This window comes from Phoenix dactylifera, chromosome 1 (genome assembly GCF_051530095.1).
Source record: "Phoenix dactylifera cultivar Ajwa chromosome 1, Ajwa_hap1_PhDact_Kaust_v1.1, whole genome shotgun sequence".
NCBI lineage: Eukaryota > Viridiplantae > Streptophyta > Magnoliopsida > Arecales > Arecaceae > Phoenix > Phoenix dactylifera.
This window is the reverse complement of record NC_143190.1, coordinates 44,618,576-44,644,977: the sequence shown is the minus strand read 5'-3', so window position 1 is coordinate 44,644,977 and position 26,402 is coordinate 44,618,576. Positions and strand designations below refer to the sequence as shown.

Below are 26,402 nucleotides of genomic sequence, written 5' to 3'. Positions count from 1 at the left end.
GGTCTTTTTTTCTGGACTCTCACTTTTTCGCCGAATCTGCTTGTTCTCTTTTGAGAACACATATCAACGGTAATCTTTAGCCATTTTATTCACTCTAGTAGCGTCTAATCTTCGAGTTAAGGCTTTCTTTTATATGATCAAAAATATATCGCATCAGTTAAGCCTCAAATAGGAGTGAGTGCAGGTGGGTGGGCAAAATCTGCCTCAGAGCTAAAATTAAAACCCTAAAGGAAGGAAGGGAGGAAGTTTGAAGTTAGAAATGGACCAGGACCCAAAAATTAGTTAAAAATCCAGGTCGAGACATCAAAGTTTAGACCTAACCGACACCAAATTCAAAAGAGACTCACCCTAACCCAAACCCAGTAAAAATACAGGTCAAAACCAAATCTTAGACCCAATGAAACTTGAGTCGACCAGATTCAACCCACCCGATTGCAATCCTTCGACTCTTTCATGCTGAGTTTGAGACCTGAAGCACAGAGCAGGAAAACATACATGATGAGTCCTGCCTGTCCGATAAAACCTATGAAAGGGATTTAATGACTTTTTCGAGGTTTTAAGTAGCAGCCCTCGTCGGACCACACTACACGATCAAGGATGCTAATCCTGTGAGTCAAAAAGCCCTGGATTTCAATTTCTAAAATATTTTCAAATTCCATTAGCTGCAAGAACATTGAATTCAAAAATTCCTAGGTTTAATTATCAAAAAATCAAAATTCCAACAGCTACAAAAATCTGATTTAGGTTGCAAAAAGAAATCAGATGCACCGAGCCTAATGGACGGATGCCCATAAAAATAAAACAACTTCGTAATGCCACAGAAGTACAGAACCAATACATCAACAGCCATCCCAATAACACACATCCGCCTCAATGCAATGCTCTGGCTTGCTATCACTTTATCACATTCAAACCAAGGGAGTTCGATTTTTTTTGTCCTCTCAACAAATGGAAAACCTTGTTTTACAGCAGATTTTAAACCGGGAAGTCATGTCCCAGGGATCTCCTTCAATATGGATGGTGCCGGGTTCTGCTACGTGCCTTCTGCGATTTCATAATTAGGGCACTTGAGATCCATGACCGGTCTGCTCCTATTGAGTCATCTGACAACCAGCAACATAAGCGACCATCTTCACCCCCAGTCCATCCAAAAACACCTTTGGCTGATGCAAGGCCACCATGACTGCTTGAAGCTGGTAATACAGTTCTTACTACCCCTGCATGGCCACCTTCAAGAATAGCTTCCGGGGACCCAATCACTCCAAGTGGTTCATGACTAATGGGAAAGTAACCAAGTGTCCCCGAGCCCGTACCACCAATCACCCATAAGCGGTCATCAACTTTGGAGTAGTGGCAATCAACAAAATAGTCAACCTGCCAAACAACAAAACAGAAGAACAAAGCGAAAGGAAGCAAATTTGGTCAGGATATTTACCTTGGTATGCCACTTTACTCAACTACTCTCAATAATCTATTATGCAGGATATTAAATGACAAAGGAAATCATATTCTTTGCAGGTAGGAAAACTGCAACGTGAGGTATGAAGCTTGAGCCTGATAACTAGAAATCTAACATCACATTGTTCTGTCAAGTTACATTGGGAAAAAAATGCTAATGAAGCAAAAGAAATTATTTAATCCACCTATAGAGAGGCAAGAGGGTAGGAGCCCAGAGAAGCGGAGTTAAAATGAAAAAGATCATGTGGGGCAGTAGGCTTCATGTCATTAGACAAAATTGTAAGTAAAGCCTTGTAGCAGTACAAGCTGGGGAAACTTTCCCATTTCCCTAGATGAAATGAGAAGGAAGAGAATGCTGTTAGCTGTATGATCAAAATCTAGTGAATCCTCTGGAATCCCTGGACTTACAGAAAGTCTAATTAAAGGAGAGTGACAGTGTTTGATATGGAGCTCTGATCACCTTTAAGATGGATTACATATGCCAAAGAGCTAAATTATATTGTGGTGTATGCTTCGCAAAACAAAATTCATGAGTTATATGGTTCTTGGGCACAAAATGGAAGCATGAAAGCAAATCATGATGCAACACCAAAGGAGTTTCAATCAACTCCAGCACTAAATATGTACAATTGCAGATGATTATTAAAAAAAAAAAAAAAAAAAACAAGATAGCATATATGCGCGAATAGGTGTATAACCAAAAGTGGTCTAGAGAACTTGGTACGGCAAAGGACAGCATAGAACAACCCGAACAGGGCCTTGTGGACAGCCATAGCTGGTCAGAGAAAAGGCCAGCGATGCAGGCTTATTGCATTTATTGGGCTCTAATAGCTAGGTTTATTCTCATTTGAATACTTTATTTCAAACAGGAAACCAAATTTCCAAGTTAGTGTTTTCAGGAGTTTCTGAAGCCCAGCTCAAATAACCAGTTTTGGGTGCAGTGTTTCCGAGACACTTCAAAATTTCAGTTTTTTGACTTGTCCAAACATCCAGACACCTGGACACACCTTATGACACTCCTTGTCACTTCTGATCAACAAACTATTATATCATCACTGTTAAATATCAATTCACAGCAGCTAATTACTAAAACTCGGTTTCAGTCCAGTCCCCCAAGTAAAATTTCAATTTCGGCAATTAGATCATTTCAAAGCCTTTAGCTATCATGTAGCAAATGCCACATGCAATTAACTTATCAAGGTTAGAAACAAAAATTAGCAAAAAAAATGAAACAGGTAAACAGATTCACTAAGGGAGCTTAAAGATCATCACTAAATAATTTTCGAAATAATAATTATAAGGCCATAAGAGAAAACCTAGAAAGATAAGAAATAACTAAGCAACCAAGCTAAAGAATCAGCAATAATATAATACTGTATAGTGAATTGGTTTTTGTAACTATGAACTGAAATGGATCATAAGAATCCAATTATAAGAGCAGACAACCATACATGGTCTAGATTCCATCTGTCAGAAGCTGATGAACGAGCTTCTTCGAAATTGACTTCTCTTTTTCCCTCTTCCCAGTCCCATATACTGTAAAGAACAGAAAAGATGATTACATAGAGATCTGTAAAGCCTTCAAATGCTTCATTCACTAGCAAAGCTCATTGAGTGGAGAAGAGAAGACACTGGAAGAACAAAAAATTTTCAATGTCTCAGCTAAAAATAGCCTAGAGAACAGTATTAAAAAGAATATCAGAAGGTACACCTCTGGAAGTGGAAATTATCTCCATTTTTGTGTTGTCCTTGCCATCCATGCTTAAAGTCTTATTCTTTAAATAAATATAATTGTTTAAATAAATATAATTGTTCAAATATCATTGTTTATAAAAACATGCACACTCTGCTTGGATACTGGAAAGTTGAAGGAAATGAACTGAAATTACAAATATAGGCTTCCCATTCCATGACTTAAACATGTATATTATGACAAGATTCCCCAAAATTTGAATATTCATCACCCTTTACTTTCCTTCCACCGAAACAGAACATAAAAGAAAAGTCATTTTAAACATTTATTTGGGGCATAGTACCCTATATGGTTAATGGTTTTAGCCCCACAGTTTAGTTCACTGACAAGTTTTAATGGTACGGCTATTCTGTTTAAACATGCTTTACTGATCATAAAGATCAAGTCTACCTACATTCAGACTGCATGAAATCACCTTGCAGAAATTCAGCAACAACCCTGAGCCCTCCATCAAAATGCTTCAATGAAGTTATCATGATACAATAGAAATAGACCCGGACAAATGAATACAGGCAATCTTCCTGTTATTTACTAATTGCAATGTATATATGCTCGTACGAAGGGTTCACTTTGTAGAAACAAAAGCAAGCAGCATAGGAATGCTTGTTTCGGTGCAGCATGGTGACACCATCACTTGAAACAAATGATTCAGATATTGATCAACATGTGAATTTGGAAATCTGCCTCATGGAAAAGCCTCAAGATCCGAAAGAAAATGTCCCCTTAGTTTACACCAAGATCTATATGTCCAATCAATATACCAGGTCGCTCCCCAAATTTAAATTCTCTGCACATCTCTGGTCTGTCAAAGGAGCATATAGTGGAATTATCCTTCAGTCAGTAATAATTTGTCAAAACTCACCGTACAAAGTAAGTATATTGCAACCCTGAGGTTCTATCCTCTCTAGATCAAAAGAAGGACAGAAAGAAAAGAAAATTGGAAAATTAAAAATGCAAGAGCTCCATTATGATATTTTTTGAAGTAATGGTGTCTTTAATCCAACAAAGGATCTAGTGCTACCTTAATGTTTCAATATGCGTCAAACACCAAAGCTTTTGATTCATCTGCCCAAAAAATCCTACTTTCGCAATAGATGTCTCAACATTCATCACCTGTCCATTAATAAGGATTGGCATGTGTTACATTCGGATATAAATCCTTCATATTGCATATGTTTTCTATGCAGTAAAATTAGATGCTTCTGTCCTTCAATGCTTAAATATTCAGGAATTGTGGAATACTTGTGACCTCTAAAATTCAAAAATTAAAAAATTGAAAATGAACAAGAAGCCACTGTTATCGAGAAACAATATGTTTACAGTCTAGAACATGACCAAAAAGATTGAAAAATGCACATATGAAGTAAAAAGGTTGTGCATAACTAGAATCATAATTTACTTCATTATATCTGGGAATATGCATAATAAGAATCAGATGGCTTCTTTAAAGTTTCAATGTCAAAGTCTCTATTGCTTTATAGTTTAATAGGTCCCTTGTTGTTAAAATATACAGAAAACAAATATATCATACACAAAAAAACTAAAACTACGTTAACACGAACCGTACCCTGCCCCCTTAAATCATAGACCCCATGTCTATTAGACGCAAGTTTCATATTGCTAAGGGCCATTTTCAAAGTTATGCTGCGTGCAGGTGGCACTAGCATACATTTGCAGGTAGGTCTAGCAGATGTCATCTTAAATAGCTCAAATTAACTAAATTCCTGCTGCTCATAAATAAAGAATTTTACTTGCACCTTAGAACATGTGCCAGCTTGAGTAACCGTAGCTGTTGCAGTATCGCATTAAACTATAAGAACGAAATAAAATCAACACTAATTACTTACTGATTCCAAATGGTTATCATCATCAATTTGTCCATCGGTATCAAAAAGGCATAACAATCCGTCAACAGAAGAAGAAATGAGCTTATTTTGCTTCTCTGGAATGAATCGTACCTAGCAGACATCAGAGTTCACAGGGATAATTTAGAAGATAATATGGAGATGCCAACTTTGCTGCATAAACCTACTGAATAAAGATATGAGTAACTGTACAGTTCTTGAAGCTATGTCGTAACATCTGAATGGAACACAGAAAAACGCCATTCCACAGTTAATGCTACATGGTATACTAATACAGATTAAAGTGTCTCATGTTCACACAATCATAGAACTGAAGAAACCTTTAAATAATATCCGAGGATTTGGAGCAATACAGCATTATCTACTTCTTGTAGCAAGAAAAATTAAATATACAACTACATCTAAAAAACAATACAAATATTATTTAGGCACCGTATAACAGGAAATGTCAAAAAAAAGGGTTTAAGATTGCATTAAGAAAATGAAGTCAAAAATGTTTCGTATGGTAAATTCCCAATACAATCCTCAACGGGTTTCAATTTTAAATGTTGGTTACCTTGGATTGCATAATGTCACAAAAAAAATATCTATTTTTTAATTTTGAATCCAAACTTTAGGAGAAACCTCAAAAACAAATATTATTCCTATGGACATGTGACTACCCATGGACATCCTTAAATGTATTGACAAGAGATTGCAAGGCAATTTGAAGTCTCCATGAAAAATAACTAAGGATCTTAAAGGTTATACTTTCACATATCTTAAAAATGTAAACAACCCACAATCCCTGAAAAAACCTAAAAGTCATTGCGTCTACACTATTGAGCTTTTGACATTTAGATATGTTGGCCATGTTTGGTTCGCAAGAAATGAAAGAAAACAAAAGTAAACTAATAGGAGAAAAGAAAAGAAAAATTAAAAATTTTCTCTTGTTTGGTTGAATAGGAAAATTTTCTCTACATCTGCCATGCAAGTACTCGCAAAGTCTGACTCCACCCCGTGACGCTCTTCTTTTTTTTTTACCTCTAAAATATTCCATTATATTTCCGCATATTCACCCATGCAACTATCCAGCTCCATAATAGTTCCTTTTAAATTTTTTATTTTTAGACTCGGGAGGCCGAGCACCACCCATTCTTAACCCCAACGTGTCTTATCTAAGCCAAAATTTAGGCTCCCAGGTAGATTTATTCTTGTGCTTGCACAGCCCGAACTTCTAAATGGGGATCAAAATGAAGATATGAGCTAATTCTCCGGTCGGCAATGCACAACATTCGAAGTGTAGCCAAATATAGCTTTTTCCTAAGACACTGTCGAGAGCCACCATCTTATCTACTTGGTTATGCATTTTTTTCAGAGTTGATATATTGTTAACTATGTTTACACCATTGATATTTGATACAATGCCTCAAGTTAGATAGAGATTGGTGTGATTCGTAGAAGTTGATGAATCTATAACAAATAGGTGATTGATAGTGTTAGTCCCAATTGGTTATTCGTTGGATAGATCTTAGGTACTTATGCAGGTTGAAGAAACTCAAATAATGCCTTCCGGCTAGTCTTTTTGAGTAAGGCCCTAAGTTGTTACAAATAGTATCAGAGCACACCCAGTCTATAACCTATATGGACTAGAAAAACTACAGCATTAATCCATTAAGGCTAACCACGGGCCGATCATAGTGCTTATAGTTAGATTTGAATGGATTTGAACTCTTAGCTTGATGAGGACATCAGGGCTTAAACAGGAGATTTGAGGACCCATACAGGGATGTGTTTAGTCCCACATCGGCTATTTGCTGAATAGATCTTGAGTTATATAAGATCAGCACACCACATCAGTGCTTATATAGGATCAAGAAATTCAAATAATACCTTCCTACTAGCTTTTTTTGGATGAGGTCTTGTGTCGTTGCAAATAGAGTAGGAGAGTTGATGCATCAATTAATAATAGGCCAAATGGATAGAGTAGGTGAGTTGATGTACAAACTATTTTTTCGTCTCAATCGCCTCCTAGCACTAATTTTCTTTTTCCGTCTCAAACTGCAGCAAGTTGAGTCTACACAGTGTACGAGGGTCAAGCCAATTCTATTTTTTTTAAAAAAAATCTATATCTCATGAATAACAAGAAATGACAAAAAAGGGTTTAAGATTGCATTAAGAAAATGAAGCCAAAAATGTTTCGTATGGTAAATTCCCAATACAAATCCTCAATAGGTTTCAATTTTAAAGGTTGGTTACCTTGGATTGCATATTCTCACAAAAGATATATCTATTTTTTAATTTTGAATCCAAACTTTAGGAGAAACCTCAAAAACATATATTATTCCTATGGACATGTGAATACCCATGGACATCCTTAAATGTATTGACAAAAGATTGCAAGGCAATTTGAAGTCTCCATGAAAAATAACTAAGGATCTTAAAGGTTATACTTTTACATATCTTGAAAATGTAAACAACCTACAATACCTGAAAAAACCTAAAAGTCATTGCATCTACACTATCGAGATTCTGATATTTAGATATGTTGGCCATCTTTGGTTCGCAAGAAAGTGAAAGAAAAAAAAATAAACTAATAGGAGAAAAGAAAAGAAAAATTAAAAATTTTCTCTTGTTTGGTTGAATAGGAAATTTCCCAAACAATGGAGGAGTCACCACACACTCCTAGGGTTTAAAGACAAAGGAGGACAAGTGGGATCATCTATCCCTGCTTATTGGCCAATACTTTAGCAAGGTCTCCACTACTTACTAAGTTGCCACATCACACTCTAATTTAAACCCTCCAAATATTATATGTTCTAATCTAATCAGTAATCAAGTAAACCTCTAAAACAAAAAACAGAAGACTAATTTGAACTTGAACCAGAAAAACTAAAAATTTAAAAAAAATGTGGAAATACTTCAAAAACACAATCACCTTAGTTGCCCCTTTTTCCAGAAAATTAGTCCACAAGTTTATTACTTTTGCATGCTTTTCCTCTAACCATGTAGAATAGGATTGTTCCTTAGCTGGAGATGGGATGCACATCAGATATTGAGTCCAACCAAGAAGTTTTAAGTCCATAATTGTAATCATCCTGCTTGTTCAGCATAAACTTGTACCTTATGCACTGATATCAGATGGTGCAAGTGGTCTCCAGTGTCATCCTCCGCGCTCCAATCGTACAGTCATACTCTTCCTGACTGGGATGGCTCCAGAATAGTTGCACCATAATTTCTCTTGGTTCTTGTCTTTAACGGTTATTCAGGTCCATCCTGATACTGCCCAAACTAGGACAGGCCCCAGTACTTGGATTTAAACCCATAGGAAGCGTTCTTTCTTCCACCTTCAGATTTATCTTTTTCACTGCTTTTGCTTGGACAAAATTTATAATTCCCCCACCAAAGATTAGCTTATCTGCTTTTTACCACAACCGGTCATCATTCTGAAGACATCTATGCACTTCCAATATGCATCATTATTGTCCTTGTCATTTCAGCATCTTTGATCTTTCTTATAAGTAATTCTTCTCATCCATTCTATTATTTTGCAAAGAGGCATTCACCTTGAGAGAAGGCTGATTGCTCCTAGCTTTTCTGATAAGGCATACTGATCTCTTCTTTTATCAATTTAGGAAAGTGGTATAGCCATACCTCTTGCTGATGTGTCACCCTCCTTGTGTTTTACAAGTTGGGCTTGAGATAAGATCTTTTGAACAACAGATGAAGATGTTGGAACTTTGATTGTAGCACGTCAATCCAATAACTCATACATCTCATTCTTATTCAAGGATTGAGTTGGATGCCTCTAATTGTCTTCAATAATCCCTTATTTTTATTATGTCTAATCTATTTTTATGTCTTACAGGTATGATATCTTCAAATTATTATATAAATGAGATCCCCTGCACCATTGAAGCAGAAATTCTGCTATGATGCATTCCTAATCCCACATAGTATTATCATTCAAACCATCATCGAAAAACTTCAGGACTTGCATAAAAACCCTTACAAGAGAATCTCAGATAAGCAACAGATTTAAGGCTCCGTTGTCATGCAGCTTCATTTTTTTTTCCTCAAACCAATTACTTCAGGGAAAAATGTGAGACTTGTTTGAAAATAAAATTAAATTAAAAAAGTCGATAACAATTGGTTCCCATGCCTTCACTCTACTACAAAATATACTCTTTAGTGATCAAAGCATAAGGAAAACTTACTTCTATATTTTTTCAAAAGATGGCATTTTTTTAAAAGCTTTGAATTTTTTTCCATGGTGAACCAATTATCAAGAAACACATTTTTGCTTTCATTCTAAGCAAAAACAATTGCTGCAAGCCTGCAAAAAAAACGATTCACTCTTTATAAGTTTCAACCAAACATACTTGTGTCACATCATCCATGTGAGATTCTTCCAAGCAAGCCACTTGCTTTCCATTTCTCCAATCCCAAAATAATATCTGCAAGAAATTAAAGCATTTAAAATTGGCATATACACCAAGATCACAAGAAGCCATCATAACAAGTTTGAAGAACTTTATAGATGACATAATATGTCTATGCTCATATATAGCTTACACCCTATCCAACTAGCATGATAATAAGAAAGGCAGATTGTTTGCAAAATGTTAGAAAGTCAAACAAGTAATATCAGAGTTAAAATCAATTAATTCTACCGCAACCATTAGTTTTGTCAAATAAAATAAAGCACCATAAGCATTGCCAATTGTCCTTGTCAAGCACTTTTATCTTCTCTGAGTTTACAAATCCTACTTGTCCATTGTCTCCTATCAAGTGCAGTAGCATTTGCCTGTAGAAGGTTGATGAAATTCTTCGTCAAAACCTTCCACTAGATTAACGAGATCCTTACCCTTCATCAGGAATTATTTGTTCCAGATCTGACCATCCAACTTTATTTCTCTTCTTTATAGAGAAAGAAGTCCTCACTGGGGTTCCAATATAAAACATGGCCCCTATATTTTCTTCACACTTTAACTTTGTTACAATAAACTTTCAAAAGGCACACTCCCACATCTCCTCAAAAGAATATGTACTGGTCTCTTTGACTAAAAAAAAAATCGGGAACTTTACATAGTAATCATGATTCAATTCCATTCTGAATGACAAATGCGTAAGAATTTTAAGTCAAAAAGCTTTTTTGTGGTACTAATAAAAGCCTCTACTACAAATATGAAATATGCAATTTACAACAATAGTTCATTTAAAGAGAGCAACAAAATGATGCCACAGAAAGGTAAATATCAAGCTTTGGCAAACAATTACTGTTGAAATGTAACTCCCTGAGGCATCTTAAATGTATCTCACAACAGTTAATATGCATAAGTTTTTTAAATGAGGATGATGCTTTCCTAAAATTATTTGTCATGTTGTATTTATCCTCCCATCTAAACTCAAGTTGTGATCCATGTTCTCTAAAAGCAAGAAATCATTCTCCCATGTCATAATGATGTCACAAAATTAATACCACACAATGCATTCTATGGTAATAAGTTTCCTAGGGGTATGAGAAAGAACACGTATTATTACATTATGAAGGACTTAATAACCAACCATTATAAAACAATGTATAACAACAATGTAATAATAAAAGGGCATTTCAATGCACAAGGCTCCCGCCAACTGCAAGGTCAGGGGAGGGTTAGATGGACGCAATCTTGAGCTCGTGTAAGGAGGGGCAATTTCCATGTTTCAAATCCATGATACCCAAGTCAGAATAGAGCAACCATACTGTTGTTCCAAGGCCAGCCCTTTGTAACAGCAATGCAACAATCATGGTTCAAAAAAACAAAATACCGGTGCAAGTGATGCACATGAGAGTAGTATTAAGGGCTGCAATATCCAATTTGTAATTTGATAAATGCTCTCCTAATTTAGAGAGTTGCTCTACTCTTGTTTCTCTCCTCTCAAGGCAGACTAAAAGGATATTTTGTTTAAATTTTAAGTAATTATAAATTGCTGTGGTGAATGAAGCAACCACGGAACCTCACCAACACTACTCAGGAGGAGTTTGGGCTCAATCGCTGTATGCTTTTTTGAACATGCTAGCATGGGCTGCACAGTGCAGATCCTACAGTTTCCACAGCTGGCGTTTTACTAACAAGTCATGTATTATCCACATATCATTCAGCATTTTTATTTGTTCTGGCATGTCAACCTTCATAGTACAGCAAGTAGGCATATCAATCAATTTGTATTCAAAGAAATTCTTCCATTGCATAGATATATGCAGCATCAGATAAAAATTTGCTCAGATTTAACAAAATTAAATAAATTAATATGTAGCAAACTAAAGGACAATTATGCAGTACCTTCAATCAACAACTAATAAATCACTTTAAAGTATTTTTTTTTTGTTTGAAAGACTTAAGTGTACATTGACTTCATTAGTGAGATAAATTATTTATATAATGTATTTTCATCAAATCAACATATCAAAATATTTAAGTTTTTCAGAATGTTTAGGTCTGAGTCACATATTTGAAAAATAAAATCAATTTCAGAGGAGAGATTAGAAAACTTTATGCCCATGTCCATTAATAACCCATCAGATTCCTAAGACAGATAAAAATTTTCAGAATTGATGATTACTACTGATTCTTGGTACTATAAGTTCAATGCAACATGCATCAAAATTATTGAATTTTCTTTTCATTGCTAAAGTATCTTCATGCACGCAGTCGAATATAGTTGAGACCAGTGCCAATCACAACAATCTTATCATGGTGCATAGTATTTATAACCTTAGTCCTAATCATTAAATATCAAAGAAAATATCTGTAAAGCAATTGCATCAAGTGTATGAAGTGTAGAAATTTTTATATAATGACTTAAGAAGCTCAAGCATATGATGCTATATGCAGATATGAGAAATCGAAATATATGGCTTAACAGATAGCAGCATTATCCTTAAAAATAATGCATTAGATTTCTAATAAAAAGAATAATAAACCGTAAGACTTACCTGAGCATTGCATCCACCAGCAAGTAGATTACCACTTGATCCACCGAAAGAAAAGCTAAATACTTCTTGGGAGGAACCAGCCCTTAATGTAGAAACCTAGGTCATAAATACTCAATTACAGAAATACACAAGTGAAGAAACGATACTTTCTCAACCAAAACAACTTGAGTTGCATCGGCCAAGATATATATTCATCACCCAAGATATATATCATCATCAAATATAGTAGCCAATTAAAGAGGCCTAGACCATAAATTTTGAACTAAAGAAATAGCTGATCAAAGAGAAAAGAGATTTTTTCTTAAGAAACCGAAGAAGATATATTCATTACATAGAAACCAAAGGATTTGAACTACAGTATGCATACAGCATGAAGTCATGGGAAAAGCACAGCTATAGAGGTCAAAGCGTGGTTTCTGGGTTGCTCATGTTTGAGGAAACTAAGGATTTGTTGACTATTCTCAGTGGTGCACAACACTATTAAAAGGGAAATGAATAATATGCTAAATGGGATAATAAGTAGTAAAAACATCGGTGAAATTATAAAAGTAAGAGAGCAAAGAATACCCTTTTGTGATAATTGGCATTTATCACTGAGATACTGACTGTGCTGAAATAATTTATATTTTTTAGAATATAGTGATGCAGAAAGACCTGGATTTCGTACTCTGTTAAATAACAGTTTTCAGCTTGCACAACGAAACAGTCCAGGTTAAAGATCATGCACTTGGGGTGATAAGGGTATGCAATGAGCCCAAACTCAGTCCTAGTTGGAGTCTTGTGAGCCTAATAAAGCAAATTTGAGTCTTGGGGATTTTACTTTTATGTTTTAGGGGATTGTTTTGCAAGTTGTTTTGGTCCAATGGCTGAGATTTGATCTGAACATACTCCACCATAGTTGTTTCCATTTCTTTTTTTTTCTCACTTTGTTACTTAATTAATTTTGGCCAGCTTTGAGAGACCTGTTGGAATCATGAAGTCCATGAGTATGAAGAAAGAGGTACCTAGCTTCCTTCCTTCACCTGTGTTGAATAAGGTGCAGAAGAAAGCTTTCCAGGATAGAAAATACAAAGAGTAGGAGCAGAAAGTACGGAAAGAATAGGAGAACAAAAAAAAGTGGGGGAAGGAGAGGGAGGAGAAAACATAAGAAATACAGAGGAAGAAGAGAAGATGGAAAAGGATGAGAGTGAAAAAAAGGAGCTGACATCCCTTCTAGCCATCCATTCCACTCACTCAACTGGCCTCCAGGCTATTTATCTTCATTTATTCTTCCTAAGGATTTGAACAGGCAGTGGAGTTTGATAGACGAGAGAAGCTTAAGAAATGTAGAAAAATGATACAGCCATTTAAAAACAAAAAAAATAAAATATGTCGCTGACAAAATTCATGGTTGGAGTATAAGCAAAAACCAGTACAAACCAAAGTTAACCAACAAACTTTGAACATTTTCATTAACAAGAAAGCATGCGAGCACTTAAAACACTTGCTGGAAAAAAAAAACAGTTTTTAAACCTGCTTGAAGGTCCTTGTATCCCATGCTCTAACAGTGCCATCGGACGAACACGAACATATAACATGTGCAGAGGATGGAATTGAAAAGGAAATCTCATGGATGGTTCCACTGTGTCCCTTACACTCCCCAAAATATTGTCCGGTTGCTGGAGAGTATAATTTGATTGTGTTTGTTGATAGGGACACTGCCAATGTTGAAATCTCCTGACTTAGAAATAGAATATTGCATCAAAAATGTTATTTAATATAAGTTCTATTATTTACTATAAGTTCTATCAATTTTAAAAAAACAGAAGATGGCTTGCAACAAATCGAAATAAACATCAAGAAACAAAAACTACAAGTTGCAACAGTGGTATATAACATGCAAAACTATATCGAGTGAAAATGCAATAACAAAACTATGAACTCCATCAAAGAGCAAAGTTAACGCCCGCCCGCCCCCGCCCCCGCCCCCGCCCCCGCCCCCGCCCCACCCCTGTAATGGTAGAGAATAACACAGGGAACTTGATGCGACATGTAAAGGTGATGGCTTTGTCCTACAAGAAGGCATCACTTCGACGAACTATCTAATGTTGAAGGAAAGCTTGAAAAAGAGTTTAGATTGAGATAATGTAAACAAAAGTTTAAAAGAGAAAAAGTATCTACAGATTAATTAAAGACACAAACACGACTTGTTGGGGGGAAAAATATAAATCGTCACGCTTGCATGAACGTCCGACCGGACCCTCCGACCTGGAGGCGTCCGAGCGGACCCTCCGACCTGGAGGCGACCGAGCGGATCCTTCGACCTGGAAACCCGGAGGCACCCGAGTGGCCTCTCCGACCCGGAGGCGCCCGAGTGGCCTCTTCGACTTGGAAGCGTCTGAGCAGCCCTACCGACCCAAAGACGCCCGACTCGCGTGCTGTGGTCACATCCCCCCGCAGCGCGACCGAAAAACTACACCTTGTCTTCGTCAACAATCAATACGTATGACTCCTACAGGCATTCAGTTTACTCAACAATCAAAGCGTATGGCCCCTACAGGCACTCAGCTTACTCAACAATTAAAGCGTATGGCTTCTACTGTCTACGGACATCAAGCCCCTTACGGCAAACCTGCTTGGCTACGAATGATGGCATGACTCCACGATGATTTGTAAGCTTCGGCCTGATCTCCTACAGTAACAGCATTGATTCACACGATCGAGCATTAATTTCTACTGCATGCCCAATCGTACGACAGACCGTTTGCCCCGTCACATCACAGGTAACCCAGCTCCCCTCTATAAAAGGAGAACTTCTCCATTTTAAAAGGGGACTGGGAGATTGAAACTCTGAATATTCACTACTCCTCCCGTTCATACACTTGCCCCCTCTGACTTAAGCATCGGAGGGCCAGCGCCGGAAACCCCGGCCACCGGCTTCTTGCAGGTCTCCCGGAGGACGTTGCGCGCCGCCAGACCGCAGCTCGTCGATTCTCACCGGAGCTCCTCCTTCCTAGCCCAGTGGTCGCCCCCGGGTCCAAATTCCAGCAACAGTTGGCGCTAGAGGAAGGGCCCGAGTCGCGGCCATGAAGCTGAGAAGTAAGGGAGCTTCTAATGCCTCCCGACGTCTTCCACCTAGCCCTGGACACTCTGTCCAGAACTTACCACCTCCGGCCGATTCTACTCATCAAGTTCGGCCGGAACAGTTTGATACCCTGGTGCAGCAGGTTCAGGCCTTGGCAGCTGCTGTCCAAAGCCTGCAACCTAAGGGCGTCCCGACAGCACCGTTTCCTCAGGCCCCGGTCCAACCGGTGCCCCCTTCAAGTGGACCGGCACCCCAAGGCCGAGATCTCCACGCCTCTTCAAAGGCCAATGGTGAGGAGCGGTGCCGCTGCCAGGGTTCAGCCCGAGCATCCTCCTAGAGAGAACCCCTAGTGAGGGGTCCAGACGACTGGCCGCAACCGTCAGAGGTCGAGTCAGTCCCAGGGCAACCTGCGCCCGAGCAGACCACCGTGGTGATCCCCCAGAGCGACGAACTCGACAAGAAAGTCGAGAAGCTGGAGCGCCAAATCGAGGCGCTCCACGGCAAGAGGGCGACTTCAAGTTTACCACGAAGTCCCCTTTCTCCCAACAAATCGAGGATGAGCCGGTCCCGCCGAGGTTCAAGATGCCTCAGGTGAAGCCCTACAATGGCATGACCGACCCCCTCGATCACCTGGAGAGTTACCGGGCCTTGATGGCACTGCAAGGATCCTCGGAGGCCATGCTCTGCAAGGTCTTCCCAGCGACACTTCGAGGAGCAACTCGGTTTTGGTTCACCGGGCTGAAACCCAGCACAGTCTTCTCTTTCGAGCAGCTCGGCAGGCAGTTCGCCACCAACTTTGCTGCCAGCCGACCCCAGCGGCGGACTTCAGACTCCCTCCTTGACATAAAGCAAAGGAAGGGAGAGTCGCTCAGGGAATATCTGGACCATTTCACTGCCGCAACTTGAGAGGTCCGCGAGTTTGACCAATCAATAGCCATGTCGGCACTCAAGACTGGAGCTCGGTCTTATAGGTTTCTCTTCTCCATCGAGAAGAATTTTCCAGCTAACTTCACCGAGATGCTAGTTCGGGCACGGAAGTACACAAAAGCCGAGGAAGCCGTTGCTTCTAGACGGGGTGGGGCCGAGTAGACTCCAAAAAGCAAAAGAGGCGTTGTGAGGAGCGCGGCCGTCCCAGAAGCCCGTCTCCACGCCGAGCTAAGAGCCCGTCTCCACGCCGAGCTAAGAACCCGCCTCGTCTGAAGAGTCCACCCCGGCTGCGGGAACCGCTCCAACCAAGGTCCCTGACTGCGGGGACCGCTCCAACCAAGGTCCCCGCCTCGTTCGAGATCTCCACCGCGGCCCCGCATACCCAGCGGGAGGTACGAAAATTATACTCCCCTTAACGCTCCTCGGACTGAGATCCTCATGAAGATCGAGGGTATTTTCTGCCTCCACCCCCGATGCGGGACCCCGGGGCCTGGCACAATCCCAAGAAGTACTGCCGCTTCCACCGGGACCACGGCCATGATACGAAGGACTGCTTCCAGCTCCGGGACGAAATCGAGGCACTCATCCGCCGAGGAGTGCTCAACCGGTTCGTGCGGAACCGGCGTGAAGAGAAAAGGCCAGTGGAGGACGTCGTGCAGCATGGAGAGCCGAATGCTAACAAACCCATCGCTGGCACTATCAACACCATAGATAGGGGGGCCTAGCCGGAGAACCAGCTGGGGAAAGGCTTCTTCCAAAGCGCCCCCGCACCTCTGAAGTCATCTCTTTCTCGAATGAGGACCTGGAGGGAGTTGAAACTCCCCACGATGATGCTGTGGTCATTTCTATGGTCGTAAACAAATTTGATGTAAAACGCATCCTAGTGGATAATGGAAGTTCGGTGAATGTTTTGTACTTTGATGCCTATTCTATAATGGGGATGGCAGAAAAACAGTTACGGAGGATGAACGCCCCACTGGTCGGATTTACTGGAGACTCGGTTCCAGTGGAGGGCGAGGTCGATCTCCTGGTTACAGTCGGGCTCGCCCCCCGAGAGAATACCGTGAGGATGGATTTCCTCGTGGTGCGCTTGCCCTCGGCCTTTAACGCCATCCTTGGACGACCAGGGCTCAACGCTCTTCGAGCCGTGGTCTCAACCTGCCACCTACTTATGCGGTTTCCCACCAGCCAAGGAGTCGGCGAAGTCCGTGGGGACCAGGCGGTAGCAAGGCGATGCTACATGGCGACCCACGAGGCGAAGCAACCGGCCAAGGTGTCAACTTCGACACCAGATGACAAGCTCTCAGCTGAAACTTTAGAGACACGGGTCGGGCCTCAGAAGAAGCGGGTGGAGCATGGTGAGCTACTCACCCGAATTTCCTTACGAGAAAATTATCCCGAGCTAACCGTGCAGGTCGGCTCCGGCCTTGATGCCCGCAAGAGAGGTCGCCTTGTCAGCTTCCTGCGGGCCAACATGGACATTTTCGCCTGGTCGCCCGCTGATATACCGGGGATAGATCCGGAGGTCGTGCGGCAAAAGAAGCGAAGTGCCGCCCCGGAACGACGACGAGCGGCGGCCGAGGAAGTCAACAAACTCCTCAAGGCCAGCTTCATCCGGGAGATATCCTATCCGGAGTGGCTCGCCAATGTGGTCCTTGTCAGAAAAGCTAGTGAAAAATGGCGCATGTGCGTGGACTACACCGACCTGAACAAGGCCTGCCCGAAGGACAGCTTCCCACTCCCTAGCATCGACCAGCTCGTGGACTCCACCTCGGGACATGAGTTGCTGACATTCATGGACGCATTCTCAGGGTGCAACCAGATCCGGATGGCGCCGGAGGATGAAGAAAAGACGCCCTTCATTACTTATGGGGGCACCTATTGCTACAAAGTGATGCCTTTCGGCTTAAAAAATGCTGGAGCAACTTATCAAAGGCTGGTCAGCCAAATCTTTAAAGACCAAACAGGCCGAAACATGGAGGTCAATGTCGATGGCATGTTGGTGAAGAGCCGAATGGCGAAGGATCATGTGGCTGACCTCGACGAAGCATTCTCCACGCTTCAAAGGTACCGGATGAAGCTCAATCCTGCAAAATGTGCATTCGGAGTCACCTCGGGCAAGTTCCTTGGCTTCGTGATTATCCAACGGGGAATTGAATCCAATCCCGAGAAGATCCGAGCGCTCCAAGAGATGGTGCCCCCGAGGACAGTTAAAGAGGTACAGCAGTTCACGGGACGGGTTGCAGCTCTCGAAAGATTTGTTTCCCGGTCGGCCGAGCGCTGTCTCCCGTTCTTCGCGGCTCTCAAGCGGCCGAAGAACTTCTTGTGGTCGGCAGAATGCCAGCAAGCCTTTGAAGAGCTTAAGCGTCTTCTCGCTTCTCCTCCTTTGCTCACGAAGCCTCAGCAGGGTGAGCTCCTTTATCTGTACTTGGCTGTTTCCCCAGTTGCAGTGAGCTCGTTCCTGGTCTGAGAGAAGAACAAGCTTCAGAGACCGGTATACTACACTAGCCGGGTCTTGAGGGATGCTGAGACCCGATACTCCAAACTGAAAAAGACCATCTTTGCCCTGGTCGTCTCAGCTCGGAGACTCCGGCCCTATTTTCAAGCTCACACGGTGGCCGTGTTGACCGACCAGCCGATGAAGCAAATCCTGCAATGATCAGATCGTGCTGGTCGAATTACAAAGTGGGCAGTCGAGCTCGGGGAGTTTGATCTTGAATATCGTCCGAGGCCAGCAATTAAAGCTCAGGCGCTCGCCGATTTTATCGTGGAGTGTACTGTGCCCGACGAGCCCGAGCCCATACCTACAGCGGAGGAGCCCTCGAAACAGCCGTGGACCTTGCATGTGGACGGCTCCTCGACCTCGGGGGGTAGCGGAGCAGGCCTCATCCTCACCAGCCCGGATGGGGTGGTTGCGGAACAAGCTCTGCGCTTCGAATTCCCCGCCTCGAACAATGCGGCGGATTACGAGGCACTTATTGCCGGACTCAAGCTGGCTAAGGAGCTGAAGGTTGAGAACCTAAAGGTTTTCAGTGATTCCCAACTGGTTGTAAGCCAAATTTTGGAAGACTTCGAAGCCAGAAAACCATCAATGCAGAAATATCTCCAGAAAGTGCGATACCTCATCTCGACTCTGAGCTCTTTCCACATCCAACACATTGCCAGGTCGGAGAATCTCAGAGCAGATCAATTGTCGAAGTTAGCGTCCTCCCGTATGAGTGAGCTCCCCAAAGCAGCAGCGATGGAGTATCTCCAAATGCCCAGCACGGAGAAACCCGAGCCGGCCCTTTGCATCGAGGTTGAGCCGAGCTGGATGGACGAGCTCATCAGCTACCTGCAGGATGAAATCCTCCCCAGTGATGAGCGCGAGGCTCGCCGAGTCAAGCGTCTAGCCGCTCGGTACATATTGCATGAAGGCAAGCTTTACCGAAGATTTTTTACCTCTCCCCTCCTTAGATGCCTCTGCCCGACAGAGGCGGATTATGCAATGCGTGAAGTCCATGAAGGAATTTGCGGAAATCATTTGGGAGGCTGAGCACTGGCGCATAAGATTCTATGCTAGGGATATTACTGGCCGACACTCCAGAAGGATACGCTAGATTTCGTCCGGAGATGCGACCGATGCCAGAGGAACGCCAATATTCAATGCCGACCCTCGGCCCCGTTGACCTCGATCAATTCCCCCTGGCCATTCGCCCAATGGGGAATTGATATCCTGGGACCATTCCCCCTGGCAACCAGACAAAGAAAATTTTTGGTCGTCTCTATTGACTATTTTACTAAATGGGTTGAGGCCGAGCCAGTGGCCCGGATCACCGAGCAGAAGATGCGGGATTTCGTTTGGAGGTCAATAATCTGCATATTCGGACTTTCCCGCATCCTCATATCAGACAACGGCCGCCAGTTTGACAACGCTCGCTTGAGAGAGTTCTGTTCCGATCTTGGCATCGACCACCGCTTCACCTCGGTCGCGCATCCTCAGACGAATGGAGAAACCGAGGTAACGAATCGTACTATTTTGCAGGGACTCAAAGCCAGGCTCGGCCAGTCCAAAGGACAGTGGGTCGAAAACCTATACAGCGTCCTGTGGGCTTATCGGACCACATTCCGTGTACCCACCGGCGAAACTCCCTTCAATTTGACGTATGGAATGGAAGCCGTCATCCCATTGGAGATCGAGCTCCCTTCCCCGAGGGTAGAGCATTATGACGCCAACTCCAGCTCTTTGCAGCTCAGAAACAACCTGGACCTAATCGAGGAGACAAGGAAAGCCGCCCGAGTCCGCATGGCGAGGTACCAACAAAAGACGGCACAATACTACAACGCCAGAGTCAAAGCCAAATCCTCAAAGTGGGGGACCTCGTCCTCAGAAGAGCTGAAGTCTCTCAGCCGACCGAGCAAGGAAAGTTGGCTCCGAATTGGGAAGGACCTTACCGGATCACGCGCGTCCAACGACCCGGGGCGTACAAGCTGGAGTCTCTCGAGGGGACCCCTATTCCACGAAGCTGGAGTTCTGAAAATCTCCGGATGTATTACCAGTAGGACCCCAAGGGGTTCTCTCTGATCGGAGCATGAGTCTCACCTTTTTACAATAATTTATCTGCAATCGTTTAATCGTGCTGCGTTTCTCCTAATGTCTAAATGTTTCGTGATTCTCAGACGACCCGGCCTAGCTCGTATATACGACCTCGCTCGGATACTATAATTAACACCGGGCAACACCGGGCGCCTTAGCCAGAAGTCCGAAGTGCCAATGTCGAGCTCGGTCTCGATCTCCCTCAAATACCTCGACAAAGGTCGGAATGCCCCGAGGTCGACAGTGCGTTCCCAGACCCCTCGACCTCGGAAAGCGTCGCAGGTCGATAGTGCGTGCCCAAACCTCTCGACCTCACGTACGATACCTCGGCTAAGGTTGGAATGCCTCGAGTGCCGACAGTGCGTGCCCAGACCCCTCGGCCTTGGAAAGCGTCACAGGTCCATAGTGCGTGCCCAGACCCCTCGACCTCGGGATGCCCCGAGTGTCGACAGTGCGTACCCAGACCCCTCGACGCTTCGGAAAGACGGGGTAATACCTTCGCGGCCCTCCGTGGCGCTCAACACCAACAACGGGGTAGTACCTTCGCGGCCCCCCATAGCGCCTCCTCGACTAAGGTCGAGATGCTCCGACGAGTCGACAGTGAGCCCGAGCTCCCTCGACCTCGGGATAACGGGGTAGCACCTTCGCGGCCCCTCGAAACGTTCGTGATTGACAACAAAGCGCCCCTAAAATGATCATGGATGACAACAAAGCAACGCCCACACATATCTCCAATGGCAACTATTTCTCCTAATGTGCCGGCGTCCCCAGAAAGCAGACCCCGAGCAAAAGAGCGTCCTCAAAAGTTAGCCGAGGAGCAAAGCTGCCGACCTCGGCGTGAGACGCTCGACTCCGACAGTACAAAAGGTATATTTTAATCAGTAGTTACATTGTTTCATTCGTTCCTGCACCGATTGAATGCTTAAATAAAGTCTTGACCAGCGTCGGGGTGCTTTGCCGGGTCAATCACGGGCTGACCTCATTGACCCCGCGTGCACTACTCGTCAGTGAACCCTAGTTCGATTTATACCGGCAGCTCAGCGAAATTTGATCCCGAGCTTGGAGACTTATATCGGGCCTGTACCTAGACGTGTTTAAGTCGGCGGGGTCCAACAATCCGCTTCGGCAACTAAAGGTCCGAGCTCACGGAGTCGATGAAATTTGAGTCCGGTTAGCGACCTCAGGTTCTAGGGCTCGGCAGGATTCAGTTCCGAGCTCTGCTAATCTACAGAGCCTGAGGCTAGCGACCTCAGGTTCTAGGGCTCAGCAGGATTCGGTTTCGAGCTCGAAGGCTTGACGAGCCCGAGGATAAGCGAGTATCTCCCGGACCTAAATACAGCAATATCGCTGGTCGAGGGTCCGAGCAGCGGGGACTTAGGACCCGAATCCAGGGACTTGGCAAGTATGCCAAACCTAAGTCTGACTACGTAACGAACGTGGTTGAAACCGCAGAGCCTAAGTCCATGAACTTGAGTGAACCCGAAGAACCTTAGATCTACTGAGAAGCGAGACTTAAATCAATTACACAAATTTAGAAAAGAAAGTTCATTTAGAAGAAAAGCCCGAAGGCTGAGTACAAAATTGAGGCTCGGCCGTATAACAGACATAAAGGCCATCCTCCTTTACAAAAATAACAAAAGAAAAAGAAAACCCTAGGGGACGAGCGCGGCACCAGCAGCCGGGATCCCTTCTGCCCGACTGTCCTCGGTAGCTTCGGGGGCAGCTTCAGGAACTCCCGCCAAGCCCTCGGCAGCGGCCGATTCCTCCGTGGCGAAGGTCTCGGCCCGGCCGTCCTCAGCAACCTCAGGAGCAGCCTCGGATGCTCCCGCCGGGCCTTCCTCGGCAGCGGCCTCTTGAGCGGCTTCCTCAACCGCCCGAGCCCCTGCCTCGACCGAGTCATCTGCCTCGGACTCCTCGACTCCCGCTCCCGGTTGAAGCAGATTGAGGTCGAAATCGGGGCAGAGCCGCCTCAGTTGATTGCGGAAATCGTTGAAGCCCTGGATGAGCCCGTTCACGGCTTCCTCTTCGAGCAGGTCGCGGAACTCTTCTGATTCACGAAAGAGTTGACGGCGCTCTGGGCCTGCTCCCGGGCCTCCTTTTCCCGAGCTTCGAGTTGCTCGGCCTTCAGCTCCATATTCTTTATTTCCTGCTCGCGGACGACGAGCAGGGACTGCGCCTCGGCCAAGCGAGCCTCGGCGGCCCGCACCTCTGATCTAGTCAGAGCGTGAGCGGCCCTTTCTTCCTCGAGCTCCGCGGTCAGAATTTGGACCGCATCCTCGCTGGCCCCCACTCTAAGCAAAAGCTCCTTCTGTTGGAGCTCGGCCTCCGTCAACTTTTTCTCGGCCTCTTCTTGTGCCCGTAAACACCTACAAGCTCGTTCCTTGTAGTCCGCACCGATCGAGATCAGTGTATCGATCTCGTGGAGGTGCTGTAAGCAAGGCAAAGAGAAATTAGGCCGAGGATAAAATTAGGGCATGAAAGCTAAAAGCGCAAAAAATAAATAATAGTAAATAATGAATAGACTTACTCGAACAGCAGAGAGGCGAGTTGAGTCCAAGAAATTGTTCACGCTCATGGCCTGAATTTTCGCCTTGTCAGCTGGGAGAAGTGCGACGAAAAAGATCTGTCGCGTCGTCTCGACATTCTCGAGAGTTGAGTCGCCCTCGAACACCACCCATTTTGGAATATAGGGCCGCCTCTCTTGTTGGCCCTCGTCCTCCGGTGGACCAGGGAGGCTGGGCCTTGTCGCCTTCGGCGAAAGCGGCCTCGCGGCCCCTCGGCTGCTGCCCGGCTCGGACGCCGAGCGCTCGGGTTAGACGGGCGGCCGACTAGGGATCTGCAAGATTAGCGCCGGGCATGCGAGCACCATAGTAGCTCCTGCTGAGCTCAAGCTCCTAGGCTCGGAGCTCGAGCCCCCCCTCCGAGCAGCTTCGGAGGGCCCAGCTTGGGGAGCGTTCTCCTCAGCGGCCCCACCAGCCGAGATCTTGGCCTTCTTCTTCGGCTCGGGCAAGACTCCTCTAGTCTTGGCCGCCCTCTTTCGGAACCGAGCGTACAGAGCTCCGCTGTTGGTCACCATTTTCGCAATGTCTGCAAGGACGAGCAAAAGAAGTTTGTAAAATATTGTGAGGGGAAAAAGAAGAGAGATAATTTTTTAAGTTACTATCCTTACCCTGAGGGCGCGCCGAGCTCAGACCGACATTGATTAGAGCATCCTCGCTCACGAGGTCGCTCAGAAGAATAACATCCCCGAGGCCGCGAACGGCGTCAAGGATCCCCTGCTCGCGCGTGGAAAGCCTAGGGAGTTTGTTGGCGGTCTTGAGCCGGCTCTGCCTCCACCTAGGGTCGAACCCCCATGACCGCTCGGAAGCCAAAAAGAAAAAAATTTTCTTCCATTCATGAATGGACGTCGTAGCGCCCCGGAAGAGTGGCCGCCCCCCCCCCCCCCGAAGGGCGATATAGAGCCACTCTCAGTCTCCCGGGTTGGACTTCAACATGAAAAGCCGCCGGAAGACATTCACAGAAGACGGGATCCCGTGTGCTACGCACAAGGACAAAAACTCGATAATCGTCCTCCATGCATTCGGAGCAAGTTGCGCTGGGACGAGTTGGTACTCCCCAAGCAACTCATTCACGAACCTATGGAAGGAAAATCGCAGGCCGGCCCAGAGTGCCTCCATATACACTCTGATCCGACCTGTAGGGGGTTCGTTACCCGATCGCCCAACCCAGCGGGTTCCACGGAACCCTTGCCGAGGAAAAAACCACTCCTCGGCCATTTCAACCTCCTCCTCACTCATTGTGGACCCAATTTCATCCGGACCAAGACCCATTAGGAAAAAAAAGAAAGAAAGAAGAAAGAGAAGGAGAGGGGAGGAAGAGAGGGTTCCGAATAGACGAAGAGGACACCTTTGGGAGTTCGTCGGAGGTAATGGAGGATTGGCCGCTTCGGACTGGGAAGAAGATGGAGAGGCTATGGGAAAGAAGTCAGAGACGGCCAAGTAGGAATTTATATAAATCCCTCTGACGACCCAGATCTGCGAGGCGGAGCACTGCTTCCCGTCCAGATCACAACACGTGTCGACCCCGAAAATTAAAGCGCTGCATTCAATTCGAGCTGACGCTTCGAATATGGAAGCGCCTCGTTGGATCGTGTGGCCCCATCATGAGGCCACGACGCGAGGACGCTTCGAAAAATAAAAAGGCACCCCCCTAATGAAACGTTTCGGAAAAAAGGAGACGCCGCCCATTAAAAGCACCTTGAAGCGCGCAATAATTCAAAATTCTCCTAATCCACATTAACACGACCGAAGCTACTTCCCGCGCTCGAGCCTGCGAGCAGCTCGAGCTCGGAAGTCGGGGGATAGTGTTGGGGGGAAAAAATATAAATCGTCACGCTTGCATGAACGTCCGACCAGACCCTCCGACTTGGAGGCGTCCGAGCGGACCCTCCGACCTGGAGGCGACCGAGCAGATCCTTCGACCAGGAAATCCGGAGGCGCCCGAGTGACCTCTCCGACCTGGAAGCGTCCGAGCAGCCCTACCGACCCAAAGCCTTCCGACTCGCGCGCTGTGGTCACATCCCCCCGCAGCGCGACCGAAAAACTATGCCTTGCCTTCTTCAACAATCAATACGTATGACTCCTACAGGCATTCAGTTTACTCAACAATCAAAGCGTATAGCCCCTACAGATACTCAGCTTACTCAATAATTAAAGCGTATAGCTTCTGCTGTCTACGGACATCAAGCCCCTTACGGTAAATCTGCTCGGCTACAAATGATGGCATGACTCCACGATGATTTGTAAGCTTCGGCCTGATCTCCTACAGTAACAGCATTGATTCACACGATCGAGCATTAATTTCTACTGCATGCCCAATCGTACGACAGACCGTTTGCCCCGTCACATCACAAGTAACCCAACTTCCCTCCATAAAAGGGGAACTTCTCCATTTTAAAAGGGGACTGGAAGATTGAAACTCTGAATATTCACAACTCCTCCCGTTTATACACTTGCCCCCTCTAACTTAAGCATCAGAGGGCCGGCGCCGGAAACCCCGACCACCGGCTTCTTGCAGATCTCTCGGACGACGTTGCGCGCCGCAAGACCGCAACTCGCCGATTCTCATCGGAGCTCCTCCTTCCTAGCCCAGTGGTCGCCCACTTATCAAAAGGTCTAAAAAATAAAATAAATCATCATGAAGAAGGATATGGCTAAACGAGTATTTTTATTGATCACTTTTCGACTCGATTATTAAAAAATAGTAAGGCTGCATGGCACAAGCAAGCAACTTATTGAGCAAGTTACCAATTCATATGATTGACATTAACGAACAAATCTTTAAAAAGAACGAACGGAAATACAAGAAGAACAGATTGAGTCCAAGAGACATCTTCCAATATTCCAGCTGATTCCATCGAAGGCGGTGACGGGTAAAGATACCTGGAAGCAATTTGGAAGACGTAATCGTCGCCGAAATTGGTTTGGATGGTGTTCTTGATGCCCAGACGCTTGGAGGAGGAGTAGGACGAAGAGCCATCCCCTATTTCCATATCCATGGCCGTATCCGCATCCATGGGAAGCAACTCCGCCCTCGAGCTCGGCACGAGATGGCCAGGCCGAGCTCAAGCTCGCCGGGAAAAGGTGAGACCTTGTTGCCGTCGAAGTGGTAGAGAGCCGGAAAAAGGTGTAGACCGGACGCGAGGGATGGATTGGGAGAGGACGAAGAGGGGAAATAGATGAGAGATGGGAGGGATCGATCGGGTGAGACTCGTGAATGGGTTAGGGCCGGCGGACCTCGTC

General features: G+C 44.6%; 1 protein-coding gene across 3 annotated transcripts; it reads right to left on the bottom strand.

Annotated features, from left to right (window-relative positions):
- Positions 1–673: 673 nt before the first annotated feature.
- On the bottom strand, positions 674–26,402 carry LOC103721567 (Transducin/WD40 repeat-like superfamily protein). Of its 3 annotated transcripts, none has more exons than XM_039125813.3 (8): positions 26,043–26,402; positions 13,547–13,731; positions 12,035–12,130; positions 9,438–9,512; positions 5,059–5,169; positions 4,233–4,324; positions 2,910–2,994; positions 674–1,374 (listed from the first exon to the last, which is right to left on the bottom strand). In XM_039125813.3, the coding sequence occupies exons 1-8, from the start codon at positions 26,137–26,139 to the stop codon at positions 1,009–1,011; spliced, it is 1,107 nt and encodes a 368-aa protein (XP_038981741.3). In that variant the 5' UTR covers positions 26,140–26,402; the 3' UTR covers positions 674–1,008. The 3 variants fall into 3 exon arrangements, with proteins under 3 accessions (XP_038981741.3, XP_038981740.3, XP_038981742.3); XM_039125812.3 differs by having other exon boundaries at positions 13,547–13,754; positions 26,043–26,352; XM_039125814.3 differs by lacking the exons at positions 2,910–2,994; positions 4,233–4,324 and having other exon boundaries at positions 761–1,374; positions 13,547–13,754; positions 26,043–26,340.

Bases quoted from the DNA above. Each gene is read 5' to 3' on its own strand.
- LOC103721567 (XM_039125812.3), bottom strand. From the start codon at position 26,176: ATGGATGCGGATACGGCCATGGATATGGAAATAGGGGATGGCTCTTCG. The intron at 13,755-26,042 runs GTATCTTTACCC...TCTATTTCTAAG, and splicing joins GTCTTCCAAATTGCTTCCAG to TCAGGAGATTTCAACATTGG. The intron at 5,170-9,437 runs GTATGTTTGGTT...GATGTCTGCTAG, and splicing joins ACATGGATGATGTGACACAA to GTACGATTCATTCCAGAGAA.